Source organism: Glycine soja, chromosome 18, assembly GCF_004193775.1.
Source record: "Glycine soja cultivar W05 chromosome 18, ASM419377v2, whole genome shotgun sequence".
Lineage (NCBI taxonomy): Eukaryota > Viridiplantae > Streptophyta > Magnoliopsida > Fabales > Fabaceae > Glycine > Glycine soja.
Window position 1 is genome coordinate 54,926,336 of NC_041019.1, and position 20,711 is coordinate 54,947,046.

Here is a 20,711-nt window from a genome sequence, read left to right on the forward strand (position 1 = left end):
TTTTAATGAATAAGTGTGATGAAAAGGAAGGGAGCCATAGAGTCACTTGCCTTTGTTCTTTTTCTAGAATTATAAGGCCAACTTCTTTTTTCTTGGAAATTAAAGAACATTGTATCTTTTGGAATATTAGTCTTCTTTTTAGTTTTTCATGCTTTTTCATTTTCAAAGTTTTGCAAACTTGAAGATATTTGTTTAGGCCTTAGGGTATTTAAGAACTTCTCCATAACCATAGTTTTATCAACCATTGAGCTTGATTAACATATTTCTATTCATCAAAGAGAAATCAGGTTAGTTTGCAGCATTCTCCAGGGTTTCTCCTTGTGTGTTCGTATTAATTTATCCACGTTAAATAATGACAAGGAAAATTCTGATGAATGATTATCATGTTTTACCAAATGCTATCGTGGGGCGAAATTTTTGGGTTTTGAATTGATGGCTAAACCAAATCGAAAGGTGAAAGAATATATTTGAAGACTTTTCCAAATGAAGAAGAGAAGAAACTTGGCTTACGTTTCTGCATCTCACACACACATGATTAATTGACTTTCTTTTGAAGAAAGCATGCGCCATGGGGCTAATAACCGTGTCAGTGTCATCTCAATGAAAAGCCTCAACTTGCCTCCCATGCATATCTCTCTGCAAAAGTTGTGTGGTCCTGTTTGTGCTCAGTGGGTGTACGTTTTCAAAAGATATCATAACACAATTGGTCCCTCACCTACCAGTACCTTTCCCTTCTCCGAAGTAGCTATCATACACATAGACATGACAATGCTCTAGGACAAGGCACCACAACTTTTAAATTAGTTATCCAAAGTGGATTTCTCTGTTTGTCTTCTAAATCCTCTTCATATGATGCCTTACTGTGTCTATTTTTGAACCAGGAAGAATTAAAAGCCCATACTCTAAAATATAATGACTGAAAAAAGAAACCAGTTAATTCAGCCCAAGAAAACTGATCGATCAAGTTAAATCATTAAGGATTACATGTCAATGATTAATTAGTCTTATACAAAATCATTATTTTGGTATTTCTTTTCAGTGAATTTGGATCGAACGATAATGACTAATGTTTGAAAATCCATGTTCGCATCATAGCAAATAACAACTTCTACTTTTCAAAGCATAAAAATAGAAACCAATAATTATATCTTTTTCATTGAACCGTTTAATTGAAAACCAAACACACTTATTCTTTCAAATATCGGAATCAATTTAAGAGATTAACCTAACCCTTATTCATTCATGCATAACTTACTACACTTAGTAAAATAAAGCTTGATTGTTATGCAATTGTCTGTCCAAAATTTGATTGATCAAATTTAAGAGTTTGATGCTCTCATGTCCTTGAAAACTTTTCTTGTTGAAGAGTTTAACAATACGTTGGTTGAAAACTACTTATATATTAATATTAATAAATTAAGAAACGCAGATATTAGTTAACAAGACTACTCTTAATAAGAACAACATTTTCCTTGGTGGTTTTTAGGGTTGCTGTTTCCGTGGATCCCCATGTGATGCGCTCAGTCACAAAACCTTTTGTAATTGTCGATAAAGTGTAACCAGCCGTTATTCGAAGCGTGTAGAAATGGTCCCCTTTTGAGGTCATTAACTGTATTAATTCGGCTCTCTAAACAAAAACTGTATTAATTCGGTTAAGCCTTCTGTGCTAATAATACAAGTAACATTTTTTAAATTAAGACCCAAACATGAACAATCTTTGTACAGAAGTCAAGCCTCTTTCCTTTTATAACAAACCCTACCTTGAACACTTTACCTACCAAAACAATATTAAAGTAATTTGTAACCATATGTAATTAATTAATGTTTGACAAAGTTTTTTAATTTCCCCAAGGTTTGTGAGAACAAAATATCAGGATATATAATCCATACATTACTTCTAATAAAGAGAATGATTGCCCATTATGCTTGACCATAAAATGATAAGACATAGACTACCATATTAATTTGACCAATTGGGATGTGTGCCACATGGCAAACTACGCGCCATTGCTTTATCTTTCAGTGCGGCGTGGTTAGTTCAATTCTGGCATCTTCCTTTTCCAAGCTGCGGACTCCAACTTCTACACTAAGTATATTAGGTGCAATCAGAGCCAAGTCAAGCTCTTTAAATTTTGTTCTATCTTGGTATGCAAAAGCACAGTGCAAACTTCCTCCTCCTACCTTGGGGTGTTTAGTATCCAAAGTGGTAGGTGTTCATGTGAATTTGCCATATGTTATTAACTATAACTAGGGTTTGTATTAAATTTGGATATTCAAGTCTAATGACATGTTTCGCATGTGAACTTAATTGAATATTGTATATTATTGCTAAATAGTTGCATTATTGTTCCTGCAAGTTTAGTTACATCCTTTCCTGACTATGGTGCAGCTTTTTGCTGCAGTTTTCCTTATGTATATATATGATAGATACCTATGCTTCTAAATCTAAATGATTTTTGAGTTTTTTTTAATATATAACTGCATTAGATTTTGATTCTTTTCAGTACTTCATATATTAATATTCTTAAATCCCCTGATCAAAATCACAACTGAACTATATGATATTTTTTAATAATAATATCCATAATAGTTGCTGCAGGTCAGCGATCTGTCTCATGAAGTCATGTTATCTGTTCTTCATACATCCACTTCCAGAGGGAAACAATATGAATTTTAAATATTAATTGAATTTATTCACCTTTAAATTTGATTAAATTTCATGAAGAAACAGCTTCATCCTATTTCCTATTATTCTTATTTAATGTGTTTCTATGCAGATTCTTAGGATCGAGAGACAACCAGTAAATCCAAACAATGAACTTAAAATTTAGCAGTTTCCTTGTTGATGGTACTGTGGAACAGAATTTTGACAATCACAAAGTGGAAGGACAAAACTCAGCACCCAGCAACCAACAATGAGAGACATAAGATCATGATTAAGAGCCCCAAAGAAGCAGATTTTCCATTAAAACAGGAGGGTCATTCTCAATCAATTACTGATCCTGAAAAGGCAAAGGCTTCATCGAGCTCAGTAGCACAATGGCCAAGATTGAAAGATCCAAGGATTGTGCGAGTATCTAGAGCCTTTGGAGGAAAAGACAGGCACAGCAAGGTTTTCACAATAAGAGGGTTAAGAGACAGACGGGTGAGGCTATCAGTACCAACTGCCATCCAACTCTATGATCTTCAAGATAGGCTAGGGCTCAGTCAACCTAGCAAGGTTGTTGATTGGTTGCTCGATGCAGCTAAGCATGAAATTGATGAACTTCCACCACTTCCTGTTGTTCCTTCAGTGAATAACTTCACCCTTGGTCATCCATCTGCTGTTACCTCTAATGAAGCTACCACCTCAAATTCTCAGCCTAATGAGCAACTTCTTAATATCAACAGAAGCATTCAGTGGGAAGGTTCAAACCAGAATTCTACATGGAAATTAAAGCCTAAAGAAGTTTCACGAGAAATGATTAGCACTGATAAACCAAATTGGATAAGTAGAAGTGAAGAGGATAAGCAAGGAAGCAATAATGAAGGTCCTAGCACACGTGTTATACCAAATATTAATCTCTTACCAAGAGCAAATCTTAATCATCCTTCATTCTTGGGCTTGCTGAATACTATGCCACATGGTTACCAATGGGAACCTTCTGCTGGTGATGTTTCTCATCAGTTGGGAAACAATGGATTTGCAAACCAAACAGATATGCACAGCATTAACGTTGTACCTTTCCCAACATCAACATTGTCATTATCAACTGGGAATTCTCAAATTCTGCTATGTCCTCCAGGAACAGCACAACCATATTTCCCTTCACATGTTACAATGGACATGGATCCGAGACAAATCAACCACTATCAGATGTTGAGTTCAGGTTCTCAAAATCCATTGGCGAATTATCTCAATCATTCTTTCAGCTTGGCTATGATGACTCATAAACCTCTTCATTCACCCAACAACAGCAAAAGCCCCTCCCACAAAGACCAAGATTTCCCTTCCAACTGATACACAAAATACAAAGTATGTCTCAATTCTCCTCTCGCAATTTGCATGGATCATGAAGACTGTGAGAAAGATTCTTCAGTTACAAGATATTCCACGGTTACCACGGGTTTGAATAATCATTTTGTTTGTGAATGCATGTTTGGATTTCCTTTTATTTTTTTGAATTATATAGGTAAGCCTTAAATTTTCCCTTCAGTTTTTTGAGTTTATATATGTATTCCCTGAATCGATCTAACATGAATAGCTTTCTAAGGGTATAATGTAAGAGCTCTCCTTTAAGTGACAATGAATAGCTTAAGAACTATAAGGGAATGTGCATAACTGCATATATTGTGCGTATCTTTTACTCTTATATACGGTGAGAATTGTTCTACTTGGATTATGTTAAAGGAGTTGGATTTTAGAGGGAAACAGAACCGAGAAGACAAATTTTTCATTTATATATCATAAATATGCCTTATCTTTTTAAAACTTAAGACATAAAATAACATATTAACATAAATTTAATGTCTTAATGTTTTATTCATTTTTATAACATTACTTAAATCTCTTAATTTAAAAATAAAAAACCTTATCCTCGCTTCTCTTGTCATCCAAAATCTCCCTTACAAACACATGCCAACCTTTAATCAAGTACCATCTGTTATGTCTTGTTGTCTTATCATCCAACCTTTAATTTGTTTGTGTTGTTATTCCATGAGATGACATAAAACGAAATACAATACCTAATTTCTTGTTCATGAGCGGTCACCAGAACATTGATCAACCACGGGTTATTGTCTCAAATTAAACCGTGATTATGACTTTCCCCGCCAGTCACTAAAAGGTGGTGACACATGAAAATAACATATCTCTAAAATTGCTGCACAAAGCAAGGAAATTCAAAGAGGACATTGGTCTGCATGATTAGGGAATATTTTGATACTAATCACATTTTTTATGGTACTATGTACTTAAAGAAAAACTGAACAAGAAAACAGAAGTTCAGAGTACTTGCACAGCTTCAGAATAAAGCTTAGTGATGTCTTTCAAAAAAAGTCAACTTTGGAAATGAAAGAATAAATTATTAATTAGAAAAGACGATAAATAATCTCAATCGAAGGATAAAACAGAATACAAGGACGAGTGTTATGGCTATACACTACTTTATTTAAACGTATGGTGGGGATAGTTTTGCAGAATACAACAAACATTTGCTCTGGTTATTTCAAAATCGGTAATTAGGAGTTTCAATTAGCTTATATATAAATAGATAGATATGTGTTCACGTAAATGCTCCTTTATATTGTACACTTAATACTTTATGTTCTGGACGAAGAGTTCGAGCCCAATTTGATAAAATACAGTATAAGTCAATGAGTTTTCCCAACAAATTAATAGGGTAAGCACAGGTTCATAACTCATTTTGTCAGAAGTAGCAATTCTGTTACGATTAACTCAGACTGACACTTGTCAGTTGTCACTCCGTTTCACATAATTAAGAAACATCGCAATAGGCACAGAGGGAAATATTTCGTTTGAATATACCATCTATGAGGATTGAACACTTTAATTATTCAGTTCAATGGCTATTGTAAACAAAAAATTATTGTTGTTATGAATTTTAAAATATTCATTATAAGAGTTTATAAATTTACACTTTCTTTAAAGAATAAACTTACACACACATATATATATATATATATATATATATATATATATATATATATATATAGCAATTTGTGATTAAATTATTGAGTAAAGCTATTTTACATTATTATTATATATTCTATTTTCTCTTAATTATTAAAAAAAAACAATTAATTCTGCTCTCAAAGCACCTTTTAGTAGTGGTAGTATAAACTATTATAATTAAATAAAATGATTATAAGATATAATTATAAACATGTGAAATTAATTGAGAATAGTTGGGATTAGCTGTAAATTAAAAAAAATGGTGTGAATTAGGATTTCTGGTATATAAAATTAATAAAATAAACATTTATATATATATATATATATATATATATATATATATATATATATATATATATAATTTATGAGCAGTTGTGATTTTTTTTTTATCAAGCGTGTTTACTTTTTGCCTCATTAAAACTAAAAAAGTCAAAATACCAAATTAGCAATTTTGCCTCCTTAAAAATAAATTAGTTATTTTATATATTTTATTTCAATAAAAAACTATCAAATAAAATAATTTTTGCGTAATACAGTAATTTTTAAATTAAATTTTTCCAAAGAAACGTTATACATATGTTCTTGACACTTCAATGTTGTTTTTTAGCATTGGCATCATCATCGCCGAGCGTCACCGTTACCATCGTTGGACATCCCTAAACGTCATCAATTGTGGCAAATTATCCTAATAGGATTTCTTTTAGAAACAATTTCTCAATTTGGATCTATTTCTAAACTTTTTCTCGAGGGGTGCTGTTTTTACACTTGCAAAACGTCATTTGGACCGGCGACTTTACCTTGGATCGACACGTGGAGGAAAACGCCATTACCATTGGCGATTTGGTCATGCATGGGAGGCACTTTTTTCAAATGTAGCTCGACGACGTAGCTGGACTGACAATTTGATCATACATTCGACGTATATTATATCAATCATCAATTACAATCGTATTTAATTTTTTTTTCGTTAAAATCAATCATTCATAATTTAACCACAATCAATTACAATTATATTTAATTTTTTCCGTCTAATTTTTTTCCATTAATATCAGCATGCCTAATTTTTTTCCGTTAAAATCCATCATCCCTAATTTAACTAAAATTAATTACAATCGTATTTAAGTTTTTCCGTTTAATTTTTTTTTCGTTAAAATCAACAATGACTATTTTTTCCCCGTTAAAATCAACCATCCCTAATTTAACTACGATCAATTACAATTGTATTTAATGTTTTTCCATCTAATATTTTTCCGTTACAATCAACCATGTCTAATTTTTTCCGTTAAAATCAATCATCCCTAATTTAATTACAATCAATTATAATCGTATTTAATTTTCTCCGTTTAATTTTTTTTCATTCAAATCAACCATGTCAATGAACAAAAATAAAATAAGGAAGAAAAGTAGTTGAAAGCATAAACATATTGCATTAAAATTTGGATAATGAAAAAATTGACATTGGATTTTTTTAATGTATTTACATGTACATAAATATAATTTTTCATTTTAAGAAGGATTTTAAAATCCATGACAATCTTTTTATGATTCTTGAGTTAGAACCTCTTACTCCCATTTCTATCTTCAAACGATCCTCTTAACAATATTGATATCATGTGAATAATAAATTAATAATAGTGTGATTGATTAAAGAGAAATAAGGGGAAGTGTTCCTTTTAAAAAAATATCCATCCAAATATTCGATTATAGTCGAAATTGTATTGGCCAGGATATAGTGAATAATAACCACCCATCCCACTTAACCAAATAATTTTTCATTTCAATCATTAACAAACTCTATTATTATAAATACATGAGTACATTGCAAGTAATGGATCTTCCAATTACATATTATTCTAATGATTCACATATTGATTTGAACGTTGAATATTTGAGTAGGAGAATTGATTGTTCATAGAGATCAAACTAGAGAGTATTTTAGAATTTGATAAGAACATGAATCAATTATGTTTTATCTTTTTCAATTATCTAATGTCTTGTTATAGGGTTATTGTTATTAATTGACCCAATTTTGAGGAATTGACTGAGTTAAATTTTAGGAGAAAAAATGATTAAGACATTGATGATGATTAGTCCAAAATGACCCGTAAATATAATTTTTTGATTGTCTATTTAATCAATGTTAGAGTTAAGATTAGTTATAAAGTTCATACTATCCTCTATTACTTCAAGTTTGAAAGATAAAATAGACTTTTATTAGAAGAAATAAAATTTATATTTATGTTTAAAAAGAAATTAATCTTCAATTATTAGCTAAGGATATATTTGGTATAAATAAAAAGGGAAAAGAAAATAATATATTAATTAAACAATTTTCAATTATGTTTTAACAAAATTGATTTTATTTTTTCTTAAAAAAAACTATTTTATTATAAAAAAGAAAAATTTATCATGATCAAAAACAGATTTGCATTCCATTGTTATGGTTTGCGTTCGCGAGCGATACTATATTTTGCACCGTTGCTTTCTCTGGTTGAAAACGACGCCGTTGCAAGGGAAACTTAACATTATTCTTTCTTCCCTTTCATGCCCCTCCCCCAATTAATCTTTGATTTATTAGAGGGTTCAAATCTCGAAACCGCATCGTGTCCGTAATCCTTCTTCCAAATTTCCAACTTCCCTCTGCCTCTTCTAATGGTATCTTATCTTTCGATCGAAGGGTTTGCAAGGGTTTAAGCTCAACCAAACCCTAAACCCTAAATTTCCCTATTTCTTTTCTCGATCTTCCACTCTATCTCTTTCCATCTCATAAATTTCGAATCCATATTCTCTCACCTCATGCACTCAGATCAAATCCGCACTCTTTTATCACTGGTAAGTGTTTTTTGTTTTTTGAAAGTTTTAATTTCCATTTATGAATCTTTATTACCGATTCCGCCTCCCTTTTTAAAGGACGAGTTAGGGTTTTTGCTTAGTTAATAAATATTGTTGGTGGGAAACGCGGAAAATTTGATCTTGGCATTGAACTCAAGTTCTGTGTATTCTGAAGCTCGTTTTTTTGTTACAATTTTCTCAGAAGTGAGTGACGTTGTTGAGGTGTGGTTCTTGGTGGGGTATGATGAATGATAGTGATTTGGGGAATGTGTGCTGTTGGGTTTTCAAGTGATATGAAGTGCTGAATATGAGCAATGGCGGTGGGAAGACTGGAAGACAGCTTGAACAGCCTGGCACATGGAGGAGGAGGAAAGTTGGTGGTGGTGATGACTATGCCCGGGCTATAGCTAAGATTGCGGTAGCACAGGTGTGCGAAGGCGAGGGATTTCAGGCGTTTCAGCAGTCGGCTCTCGAGGCGTTGTCTGACGTTGTGGTTCGGTATATTTTGAACGTGGGGAAGTCTGCACATTGCCATGCTAATCTTTCAGGTAGAACTGAGTGCAATGCTTTTGATGTCATTCAAGGGTTGGAAGATATGGGATCAGTGCAGGGGTTTGCGGGCGCTGCAGATGTTGATCACTGCCTTGAAAGTTCAGGTGTTATTCGGGAAATTGTTCATTTTGTAAACGATGCTGAGCCGGTTATGTTTGCACACCCCATTCCTCGGTTTCCAGTTGTTAAAGAACGGGTGCCTAATCCAAGCTTTTTGCAAAAAGGAGAAGAGCCTCCTGGGGAGCATATTCCTGCTTGGTTGCCTGCATTCCCTGATCCACAAACTTATTCTCAGTCACCTGCAGTGAATGGAAGAGGGACAGAACCTCGTGCGGTCAAATTTGACCAAGAAAGAGAGAGTGGCAAGGGGGAGTGGCCTGCGTTGAATTTGCAGCAGCAGATGGTCTCAAATATGTTTGAAAAGTCTGCCTCGATTGACCCTGCAGATGCTAAGGCAAAAAGAGTAGCAGCAGAAGGTAACCCGTTCCTTGCTGCACCTTTGAAAATTGAGGACAAGGAAGTTGCTTCTGTTCCCCCTCCGGCTAAGCTTTTTAATGATGAAGCTCTTGATAATCCTGTTGTGGAAAATCTTGTTGAAAATGAACCGATTTCAGCATTGGAGACATTTGCTCCAGCAATTGAAGCAATGAAAAGCACAAGCTGTGATTCCAAGGAAGATCAGACAAAATTTTGTGCCAATGAGAAGCCTACGGTGCGTTTTAAGATTGGGATTAAAAACAAATTATTAGGAAAATCCATTGGTTTGATCCCACAAAAAGAGGAGCATGAAAAGACTTTGCCATGGTTTGCAATGGAAGATGAGAAGGATGACAGAAAAAGAAGGGCTGAGAAAATTCTAAGGGAATCTTTGGAAAACCCAGATCAGCTTGTTCAGTTGTAAATTAGATTGCTTTAATTAGAATCTGTATACTTGATCAGGAGAATGTCAGGATAGCTAGTTCTGGGATATTCAAATTTAGGTAACTGTCTGTTTATGGGCATTATAGGATGGATATTACTATTTTGCTCTGACATTATCTCCCTTTAACAATCTTTCAGGTATGTGCATGTCAATTGTTTGGTAGATCAATTTATGATTCTTTCTATTGAAGTCTTTTGGCACTCTGTATGATCTTATGCTAAATATAGCCATATAAAAACATCTCAACTTCTGACTTGTGGCAGTTACTCTGAATTGTGTATTGAACACTTTTACTTTGTAGTTAATGCTACATCTACAACTAAATTCCTGCAAAAAATCACTTTCCTTTCTGGTTAACCTACACACACTTGTGTGTAAACATCCTGTCAATAACACTAAATTAACTCCCACCATTTCAGATCACATGTTATATTAACTAACAGTTGAGAGGTTTCATTAAGTTAGTTAATGGTGGCAGATAATTCTCTGGGCATTTTCATTTTGCAGTATTCTTTTGTATAAATCATACCCGCTGTTTCAAATCACATGTTATATTAACTAACAGTTGAGGGGATGTTGCATAAGATTAGTCAATAGTTACAGATATTAATCCCTTGCGCTCATGTATAAACAAGTAGTTTCTGAGAATGTCCAGAGAGAACTTTAGTCATAACTTTTGTATTTTCCATTATTTCTTTCTTATTAGCATTAATTGTTTGTTATCTTGGAATGCCCACATTTTTGCTGGTACGAAGAAATTGAGGTTTGCACTGCTATTTTATCTTCATTTTACATTGTTTTTTTTTGGATTTGCTTTTAATTCTGGTGAGGGCAAGCCTGGTGCAGCAATAAAGTTGCACCTTGATGACCAGTTGGTCATAGGTTTGAATTCAGAAACTGTCTCTTTGCATAAGGGTAACCCTCCTCTGTACCTTCGCATGGTGAGGAGTCTTGTGGCTTGGGTACATTAGTTTGCTTTTAATACTGATCATCTATAAAACCAGCTATACTCTATGCTCAGTTAAGCACTGACGAGAGCAAAAAAAAAGTGTAAAGAAGACTATAATGTTGAGAGGAATAATTGGGCATGCAAGACAATTTTAGATGAGGTATGAATATTTTGGGCATGCAAGAAAATTTTAGAGGAGGTATGATTATTTTGGACATGTGACCTAATGATTTATGCCTTAGCTTTCATGTGCAAGTGACTTCATGATTTTTTAGTGCCGTGTCAAATATTTAATGGATATAATGGCAATATATGACGAAGTTTATGAATTTGCCTAAGGCTGCTTGGTTTTGATCATGTGAGAAGGTCAAGAAAGATTTTCTAGTGAGAAAAAACGAATCAGATGGAAGTTAGTTCAACTAAAATGGTACAGTAAGACCAAATAAAAACTTGGTAGAAGAAATCATTAAAAATGATCTTTATCAAAGTTTTTTGAAATGTGGTTTTTGCTAGAGTCCAATGACAATTTTACTTCATTGTTAACTTCATCTAATGTTTTATTAAGTTCTCGTAGCTAAGGCGTGGTTGTCAATACTGTTGTTGCGATTTTGTGTTTATCTTGTTCTCCTCGACATGTGTTGAGTTTGACTTCTCAATTTTTGGTTTGTTGCAATTTTGAGTGGTGTATTCAACTGCTGCTTTAGCTTGCAAAGATTTTTCGTTTATTCTTAAGAAACTTCATTTGTGTTCCCTTTCCCTGACCTTATATGGCCTTTTCTTGCAAAGTTTTTGATTAAAATATTTTCTTTAGATAACTAATTGACATGAAATGCATGACCAACATGTAAATGCAGCTTGATGACAAATTCTGAATTTGAGCAATTTGTTTTTGAAGTAACGTGCTAGTAACACAAATCCAATTGAAACATTTGTTTGTACTAAGCCTCGTCTGTTTCCGCGTATATATGTAGGATCTGATATGCTCGATTGGTCGTTCTGCATTGTGGAATTAAGGTTAGACATGAACTACCCCTCCCCCATTCTTTCTCACCTCTTCCCATTGTTCTGAAATCATTGTTAATCTTTTAACAGTATCTTTTTACTAATCTTCCTACTTGCATTATAAGTATTGGATTTTTATTTGTATTTGCAACATATTATATATTTTTTCAATTATTACTTTTTTTTTATAAAGTAGTAAGCAGATTTGTTGAAGGATTTATATTCTTTTTTATGGTGGTGCTTCCTGGAATCAACGTTATCCTGTAGAATAAAAGATGTGTTGGCGTGGACAAGTGATTGAAGTAGTTCTGTACATTTTGCTGCCAAATTTATGGAATGACATCTTCTTATGGAATGCAAATTTAGGGCTGAAAAATGAGCCGAGTCTGTTCAATCCAACTCAAATTTTATACAATTTTGTTTTTCAGCTCAAAGTTTCACTTAATTTAAGCTTACAAAGTATCTGGCCCAGTTCGCAAGTTTTTGAAGTCTTTGAATTTAAAAAATCTCTTTTACTCTACCATTTTTTCTGTGTAAAAAGCAATAGTGGAAAACAAAATATAAAAGGATTAGAATGAAAGATTATTTTTGTAAGATCATGAATATTTTTGGTAAAGTTAAAAGTAATTGAGGGTTACAACCTTAAGAAATAAAATGGAGTTTTATTCAATAATTTACACAACTCGCTCTTTTAATATATTTAGTATAAATATTTTATACAGTGTGCGCACACATTCTTGTTCACTTGTGTATCAAATTCATTAATAAATTAATCGCTTATAGTTAATTCAAGCGTAACTTGTTTAGTTCTTAAGTCAAACTCATCATGTTAATTAACAAGTTGAGTTTTAAATCAATGAGTTGGTTCAATAATTATCAGTCTTAAGTGCAATAATATGAAAATGGTTGTAGGTATATGATTTTCCGTTTTCCCTTTCGGGTCTAGATAAGTATTGTTCAAACTCAAACTAATGCACAACCACTTTTGGACTGGGTTGCTTTGCAATTTTGTTTCAGATGACCTACGTGACTTAACCCAACATCATTCATCTTACCAAATTTATGAACTTTTTTTATTATATTTTTACAGTATTTTTTTTTAATTTAATGCACATGCATGATAATGATGATTGCATTAAATGCTCATGAAGAAAATGAAGTGACAATAAAAGAACCGGTGCATCTTGAAGCTATGGCTGTTTATTGAAAAAACGAGACCATTTTTTTTATACAATATTGATCATAAGATTTTGAAATTGAGATTTCATATAAATGATCCGAACTTCTATATTATTAGGATGGTTTTAGTAGGTTAAAATGAGGCCATTTTATTTTAAGACATAAGAATAAAAATCATAAGAGAGAAGATGTAACAAATTAATAAAATAAATTGAGATGAGGGAGGGCAGCGTTCTGGAAAGTGGAATGAAATTTTTAATTAAAATAAAAATGAAAATTGAGATAATTTGAGAAATTCATTTAATGAAGTTTTAGAATCACATCCTTGTATAAAATTATTTAAGTTGGATAAAAAATAATAATGTTATAATAAAGCTCATGAAGAAAATTATTTAATGCACATGCATGATAATGATGATTGCATTAAATGCTCATGAAGAAAATGAAGTGACAATAAAAGAACCGGTGCATCTTGAAGCTATGGCTGTTTATTGAAAAAACGAGACCATTTTTTTTATACAATATTGATCATAAGATTTTGAAATTGAGATTTCATATAAATGATCCGAACTTCTATATTATTAGGATGGTTTTAGTAGGTTAAAATGAGGCCATTTTATTTTAAGACATAAGAATAAAAATCATAAGAGAGAAGATGTAACAAATTAATAAAATAAATTGAGATGAGGGAGGGCAGCGTTCTGGAAAGTGGAATGAAATTTTTAATTAAAATAAAAATGAAAATTGAGATAATTTGAGAAATTCATTTAATGAAGTTTTAGAATCACATCCTTGTATAAAATTATTCAAGTTGGATAAAAAATAATAATGTTATAATAAAGCTCGTGAAAAAATTAATAAATCCCCCAAAATTAAATGGTTTAAAGGATAAGTATACTTAATAAAACTTTTCGTAATTCAAACAGAATTTTTGTTACCAATCGGACTTATATTGTTAATAGATTCTTTCATGGAGAATGAGTGGGTGTTTGATAAATCTACAACTCATGTAGATTTATTTGTTTATTTTACATGATTTTTGCATTAACTCAGAATTAAAGAGAAAACAACTCAAAACAATTTATAAATATTTTTTTTTGCTGAAAAAAATAATAAAACGAAAAGGCACTTCCAATATTATTAGGTAAGACGACAAAGATCCATCTAGAGGATTATTGCATAGCTCCTGAACTACATGAGAAGAATTATCCACCAAACAAAAAAATGACATTAGGGGATTATAAATTATTGATTAAATTAGTAGTGTCACATATTGATGACGTAATTTAATTATATTAAATATTTGACAGAAAAGTTTATCACCTATAATGATTTTACTTGATTAAGATTGTCTCTTCTAACCAAGAAAGGTGGCATAGACCATAAATCAATAAATGAAGATTTTATATCACTATGATTTTTTTGTACATATCACTATGGTTTGTTAGGATTCAATTTGAATTAAAAAAGAAAGAAAAAAAAAGGACAAAGTGATTCGGTCCATAAATTAAACAGAATATACACAGAGGAAGTTGGATTCTACCTATGGAGATCGTGTTATGTTCGTGCAATATGTAAAACTCGTTGCAATATTTTCAACACCCTGTGAAAAACGATACTGATATACGTTTATCTGTGTATTTATTCATGTATTTATAAACATTGACTACAAATACATGAAGAAAGACAACAAAGATAAACATAAATGTGCAACAATTTATACAAAACACGTGAAACTGCCAATTAAGCAGCTTATTACCCATCAAACTATATCATGTGTAGCTAGATTAGAAGGGTGAAATATGAAAGCCTAGAACTAGAATATACTTTTTTTCTCCTCAAACTGCTTAGCCAAAATTCCTACTTGTAAAACACCAGTTGCCTGCAATGTGTACCAGGATGGTTTGCTACTTCACCTCTCACAACCTCAGTTATCAAATCTTTAAAGATCAAACGTTCAACATCCAACACAATATTTGGCATCTCATTGCAGCAGTTAGTCCAAATTGCTTGGTGATGCTTCAAATTCTCCTCCTCGTGAACTAAACTGACATTCCTATTTTGAGGTTGCAACTGATCAATTTCTGTGCATAGCTCATCCAAAAGCTGCTTCCCTTTTAATGTTGTGCCTGCTAACTCATTTGGTTGGCACCACAATGCAGAAGAACTATCCAATATCAGCTTTTGAACTAAAATGTCATTGACAACATCAAATATGAGTTTTCTTTGCATTTGCTCAGGGTTAATATTCCTGGGAATCTTCTTGGCACTGCCTTCAATGTTCAAAGGCCTCTTTGTCTTCATTTGTTCAAGTGCAAAGAACAACTTTGGATTAATCAAATGACCCGGCGAATGAAATATCTGGCTATAGCTGCGGCCACTGAGCAGACCTGATGCTAACAGTATTTTCGCTATATACTTATGGTCAGGATCCCTATTGTTATTGAAATTGAAGAGTTTCTCGTCAATCCAGTCAATTTCTTGAAGAAGATCCACTGAGCTCTCTTCACTATCCTCATCAGTGCTTAGAGCTTCACCTGCAGCAGAAAATTTGAAGAAAATAAAAAATGTAACTCCAATCCTTTCCTTATTATTTTATAATGCCACAAAAATTAATGTATATTGGCTGCAGCAAGTTACTTGAATTTGATAAATTATTTTAGATTATCTAGGATTCAATCTTTGTTGCTTACCTAAATTTTTTGAGATGTCTGATTTATTTTTCACTGGAGATGGTGGGTCATCCTTATAGAATGCAGCATCAAGAACAGACACAGGGCTTGGTTGTTCTGCAGTAATCATGGTCTCAGCCTTCCTCAACTCTTCAAATGCATTCTGATCAACAAAAGAATGTTTAACCAATTGATATAGATGCAGAATCTTGCTATGCAAGGAAAAAAATTCTTACATTTTGACTCATGCCACTCAGCTGGATGGAGGAGCTAATGATCTTTCCAGATTGATCAATGCGAATGACTTCAATGTCACTATGACTGGCCGAGCTGCTTTTGTCATCAAAATCCGAAATGATGTTCACATGATGCTTAAAATCCCTCCAGTGACAGCTGATCTCACTGAAGCGTTCATTTCTTTGCTGCAAAGTGGAGAACTTATGTCTTGGTGTTGAACTTGGAGAAGACAATTCCACAGGTTGCCTATTGTGCTCTCTTCGGTTAATTCTGGAATCTGATGATGGACTGGTTGGTCGCGAACACCTCTCCAAACCAAACTTCTTTTGAGGTCTGGGGCTCCCAGTCACATTTATATAACCATAGTTGGGGGTGCATTCTCCATTGCTGTCTTGAGAAACTTTCATGGATTGCATCAACTTTGAAGATCTCATGTTGTTTTTATCGGATGAACAAACTTCTTGTCCAAAAGGATCCTTGATATTTTTTGTTGATGAACTGATACCTCTAGCAGTTTGCTTGTCAACCAATCTTCCATTTGTGGGATTACTAGGGGAACACTTGCTGAGACCAGATTTACCATGAATTGACAATTCTGTAGACGACAGATTATTGGGTTTCCTAGTAACTTTTGCTGGTTTCATGATGACAATTGGCAATTTACTACCCTGGGTTGAATTTGACATCTCAGCCGTTACAGATGCTGTGTCTTTTTGTCTTACTCGTGGGCTTTGTATTTTCGAGCTTTCGTTGAGATTAGTATTATTCCTATTGTTAGATGGAGAATTTGAAGCCTGATCTCTAGCAATGTCTACTGAATACTTATGTCTCTGCATTGCTTCAAGAATCTGTTTAAGGGCTCTGAGATCCTTTCCAGACTTTTTGAACTCAAGTTCTGCTACCCTTTTCTCAATTTCCCCATACACAGTGAGAGAGGACTTTGAGGCTTTTATATCAGATTCACTTCCCTTGGAAGCTTGTAATTGAGAACTTTGAATCGTATCAGGTTGCCTCCATGGAGTTGATTCTATCGCAAATCGTGAATATGGCATCATATTTGTGATTGAATCAGCCTTTTTGGAGTGTGGCAAGGTGAATCTTTGGTGTTGCTTGTCTTCATCACTTGTACAAGATCTTGACAAGAGCTCATTCTTTTTGGTAGAACTACTAGAAGTTCCCTTTGGACTCCCACAAGTTTGTGTACACTCAGGGAGGGCTTCAAGTCCCATCAACTTAGCTACAACACTGGAAGACCTTTTGGAAGTTTCTGGTTCTTTCAATTGGTTAATCATTGTGCTGGAGGTTCTCCCGTACCATCTCGGTGAACCCTTCAACTGGTTGTGAGACTTGTTTCCTTCATTGAAACCTCTATTGGACCCTTCTCTGCTGTCCAAAGAAAGTCTTGGAAGTTCCTTATGCTTTGTGGCTGATTTGAATGTTTCATCATAAGAGAGCCGTGGTGAGTCCCAAGGTTTTTTCTTGGACTTGGCAAGAGAATGTAAAGGTTCATTGGCAACTGTTTCTCCTCCATTGACAGATTTGTGTGACCGCAAAGGCCGGGGGGAATCTATGTGTTTCAAGGCATTAGTCTGACCCTTCTTTTCCTCTTTAGCCCCAGTTTTCACTGACAATCGTCGAGTTTCTTTATGCATTGAGTCATTGACAATATGATGGAAATGAAGGGATTGCTGGTGCGGCTTATGAGGTTGCTTCTTTGCCGCTTTTGAATTTGTGTTTTCTGGAATTCTGATTTGATTTCTTGACGGTGATTGTATCTGAATTGTTTTGTTAAACTCATGGGATGACATGCTAGATGAACAAGATGACGAAGACAAAGAAGTTATGGATGATTCTGTGGAGAATTGTTGCTTTTCTCTAGCAGTCTTCAGATTCTTTGCCTGCATTCATACAAAACTTTAGATTGATTTTGCTGAAATTCCTCAAAGAGTTAAAACTACTGCTATAGTGCTATCTTACCTTAGCTTTCTGCATTGTACCATTGAGCTCTTTGATTTCATTACTGCTTCCACCTGAGAAGGGAAGGAAACTTTAGGTAGAAGTTATTAGAAGTAATACGGAATATTTTCTCAAAGGTTAACTTCAACATTTTTTTAAAATTCTTTTTCAAATGTCTGTTGCCATGTTTACATGTTGAAGCTTCATAGAAAAGTCAGAAATTAGTGATATAGCTTTCATGGATATGAGTCCAGCATAAACCTGGAAGATTTCAGTGAAAGAAATAAGGATGTTGAGACACAAAAATCTTTAAATATCCACGGAAAATCCAAAACATAGAATGATTCTATTGTAACTTCAAGCACCCATGTTGTATTTAATGAGGAAAATGAAATAATTCTAATTCTATGACTACAAGGTACATAAAAGATATATATTGATTGGTATCTCTGACTCTGAACGGTGTACCCCCATTCTAAAAGAATCGATTTTTCTTTCAAATATATATAAAACCTTATCTGAACATCCAATATAAAAAAATTCATATAAATTTTCAAGTTTCATGTCAATCTTCCATCTTTAGACATCAAAATGTGAAAAGTCAGATTCATATCTTGGAATTGGTTATATAGATTACAGTAACTACAGAGGAAATTCCCCACGGAATTTTTACCAGCCAAATTAAAAAAATGTACATATAGAATATATTTTTGAAAAGCATAAGAAAAAAACTTCACTCCAAAATTAGTTACTGGCATGATCAAATTTAAAGTAGTGTACTAAATTTATAAATTCAATAGACAGATGAAATGTACGAAGTTTCATTAAAATGTGAATACTTACATCGGGAACCAAACAAATCCAAGTTAGGAAAACGGGATGGAAAAATTGCCACATTTATAAATTCGCTTTGTCTTATAACTACATGCAGTGGAAGAACTTTAACTGCCCCTCAACAAACCAAAATAACAATGAAGTTGAATGAAAAAAGAAAAAAGAAAAAGAAGATAACTCTGTGCGATGACAAGTTACTGACACATTGAAATAGGTTAATTGTATCAGTACATTAATGTAGAAGAAAGCGAATTCTGATATAAAAAAAAATGGTAATTCATACAACATTTTTCACACACATACTGATACTCCAGACATGACGAGAAGCAATTGAATCAGCAAGCCTACAAAATTTCTCTATCTCAATATATGAGAGATATCAGAGAAATTTGTACGCACACCTAACTCTTTTAATTTTAGGGTATGATTAAAAATCATTTAATATTTGTATTAAATACTTTTAATTATTTTTAAAAAAACCAAACTAAACAATTTGTGTTTTTTATATAACAAAATCACTTTCTATGTTATTTTAAAAAAATTGTTTACTTGACCATAGCTTTACATACTTACCTTAATTTTGATATGCATGACAATAATTTTTTCTCAATTAAACATACTTATCCCAAAATCTATCAGAAAATATTAAAAATATAGCAAAACTAAAAGTAGCACTAACACCCAAGGTTTTAAATTTGACTGCAAGGTCAAGTTTTTTTTTTTTTTTAAGATTTCTTTTAGTATTATAACTGTGATTGCATCGGAAATGTGAATTGCGACTAAAACCGCAATTTAAAACCTTTCACCATTATATCATTTTCAAAATGCTGAACAGAAACAAGTATATCGCAGAATACCTGAAGTAGGCCTGTGCTGAACGTAGGTGGCAGAGCGTTGGCCTGTGAGGAAACGATGGCGGTCAAAGAGCTGAAAAAATCCAGTGATGCAACCAATTTGCTTCTGCAAATCTGGGTTTTCATCCTTCAAGGATTTCAAAGCCTTTCCAGACATTTTTGCTTCCTCAAGCTTCAACTTTGCAGAGTCCAAAACTAAAAGGCTTTGAATCGTTAAGCAGTAACAACAAGAACCATGTTCCTAAGAAGAGAGAGATCTTCTGTTTCTTGGATTCAATGGAAGCAAAAAGGAATTTGAATGGTGAAGGTGACTCAGAGTCAGAACAAGACCTGGTCACAAGAATTAAAAGCTTCAAAACAAGATATAATGACAAGAATTTGCATGTTATGTGCTGGAATATGAAGACTTGGTCACGCAAATTTCATGATGTGGAGGTTATTTTGTGCGTTACATGCTTGTGCATGTGTGTACAAAAGAGAATGTCCTTGGACAGAATCAAAGAGAGAAGAATGAGATGCTGTGGAGAGAATATTATTATCTACTGCAGAAGCAGAGGGAACAAAAGAGAAGTGGAAACAAAGGAATCAGCTTGCTACCACTAGCATCCACCTTCTATTGTTGACTACTAACAATGCACAAACTGAAGAGAGAAAAATTGAGCAGCCCAAGAAGAAAGATGTGTCTTGTTAATTTTCTCTGGGTTTGCCTACAGAATGAAAGGATTGGTTTTTGTTTTTTTGTTATTATCTCAGCAGGTGCAGAGGCCAGAGTGTGCTGTGTTGGGTTAGAGAGGCGTTGAGGTGTTGTAATTATTATATATGTAAGGCAAATGTCGAAAAACAGGTTGCTTAGAATATAGTATAAGAAGTAGAGACAACCTTTTAATTACATTACGTAAGAGAGAGGGAAAATGGGTGGAATTTAGGGTGTCACAAATCTGAGTGTCTCAGAGAGAGAAAGAGAGTCGCTAAAAGTTAAAGGACAATACCCAATTTATGAGATTATTGTATATTATGGGACTATTATGTTCTTAATTTTCATATGATA

At 33.3% G+C, this 20,711-nt stretch overlaps 3 protein-coding genes across 5 annotated transcripts; 2 read left to right on the forward strand and 1 right to left on the reverse strand.

Annotated features, from left to right (window-relative positions):
• The first annotated feature begins 2,034 nt into the window (after positions 1-2,034).
• LOC114394438 (transcription factor TCP13-like) lies at positions 2,035-4,352 on the forward strand. The gene is made up of 2 exons (XM_028356013.1): positions 2,035-2,206; positions 2,778-4,352. The coding sequence occupies exon 2, from the start codon at positions 2,846-2,848 to the stop codon at positions 3,998-4,000; it is 1,155 nt and encodes a 384-aa protein (XP_028211814.1). The 5' UTR covers positions 2,035-2,206; positions 2,778-2,845; the 3' UTR covers positions 4,001-4,352.
• A 3,858-nt stretch (positions 4,353-8,210) lies between these two features.
• LOC114396531 (transcription initiation factor TFIID subunit 8-like) lies at positions 8,211-10,233 on the forward strand. Its single transcript, XM_028358549.1, has 2 exons — positions 8,211-8,506; positions 8,709-10,233. The coding sequence occupies exon 2, from the start codon at positions 8,814-8,816 to the stop codon at positions 9,957-9,959; it is 1,146 nt and encodes a 381-aa protein (XP_028214350.1). The 5' UTR covers positions 8,211-8,506; positions 8,709-8,813; the 3' UTR covers positions 9,960-10,233.
• A 4,409-nt stretch (positions 10,234-14,642) lies between these two features.
• On the reverse strand, positions 14,643-20,486 carry LOC114394634 (protein LONGIFOLIA 1-like). Of its 3 annotated transcripts, XM_028356285.1 has the most exons (6): positions 20,274-20,486; positions 19,667-19,993; positions 17,997-18,049; positions 16,019-17,917; positions 15,804-15,945; positions 14,643-15,647 (listed from the first exon to the last, which is right to left on the reverse strand). In XM_028356285.1, exons 2-6 carry the CDS (start codon positions 19,818-19,820, stop codon positions 14,971-14,973), a joined length of 2,925 nt encoding a protein of 974 aa, XP_028212086.1. In that variant the 5' UTR covers positions 19,821-19,993; positions 20,274-20,486; the 3' UTR covers positions 14,643-14,970. The 3 variants fall into 3 exon arrangements, with proteins under 3 accessions (XP_028212086.1, XP_028212084.1, XP_028212087.1); XM_028356283.1 differs by having other exon boundaries at positions 19,667-20,486; XM_028356286.1 differs by lacking the exon at positions 20,274-20,486 and having other exon boundaries at positions 17,997-18,066; positions 19,667-19,767.
• Positions 20,487-20,711: the final 225 nt, after the last annotated feature.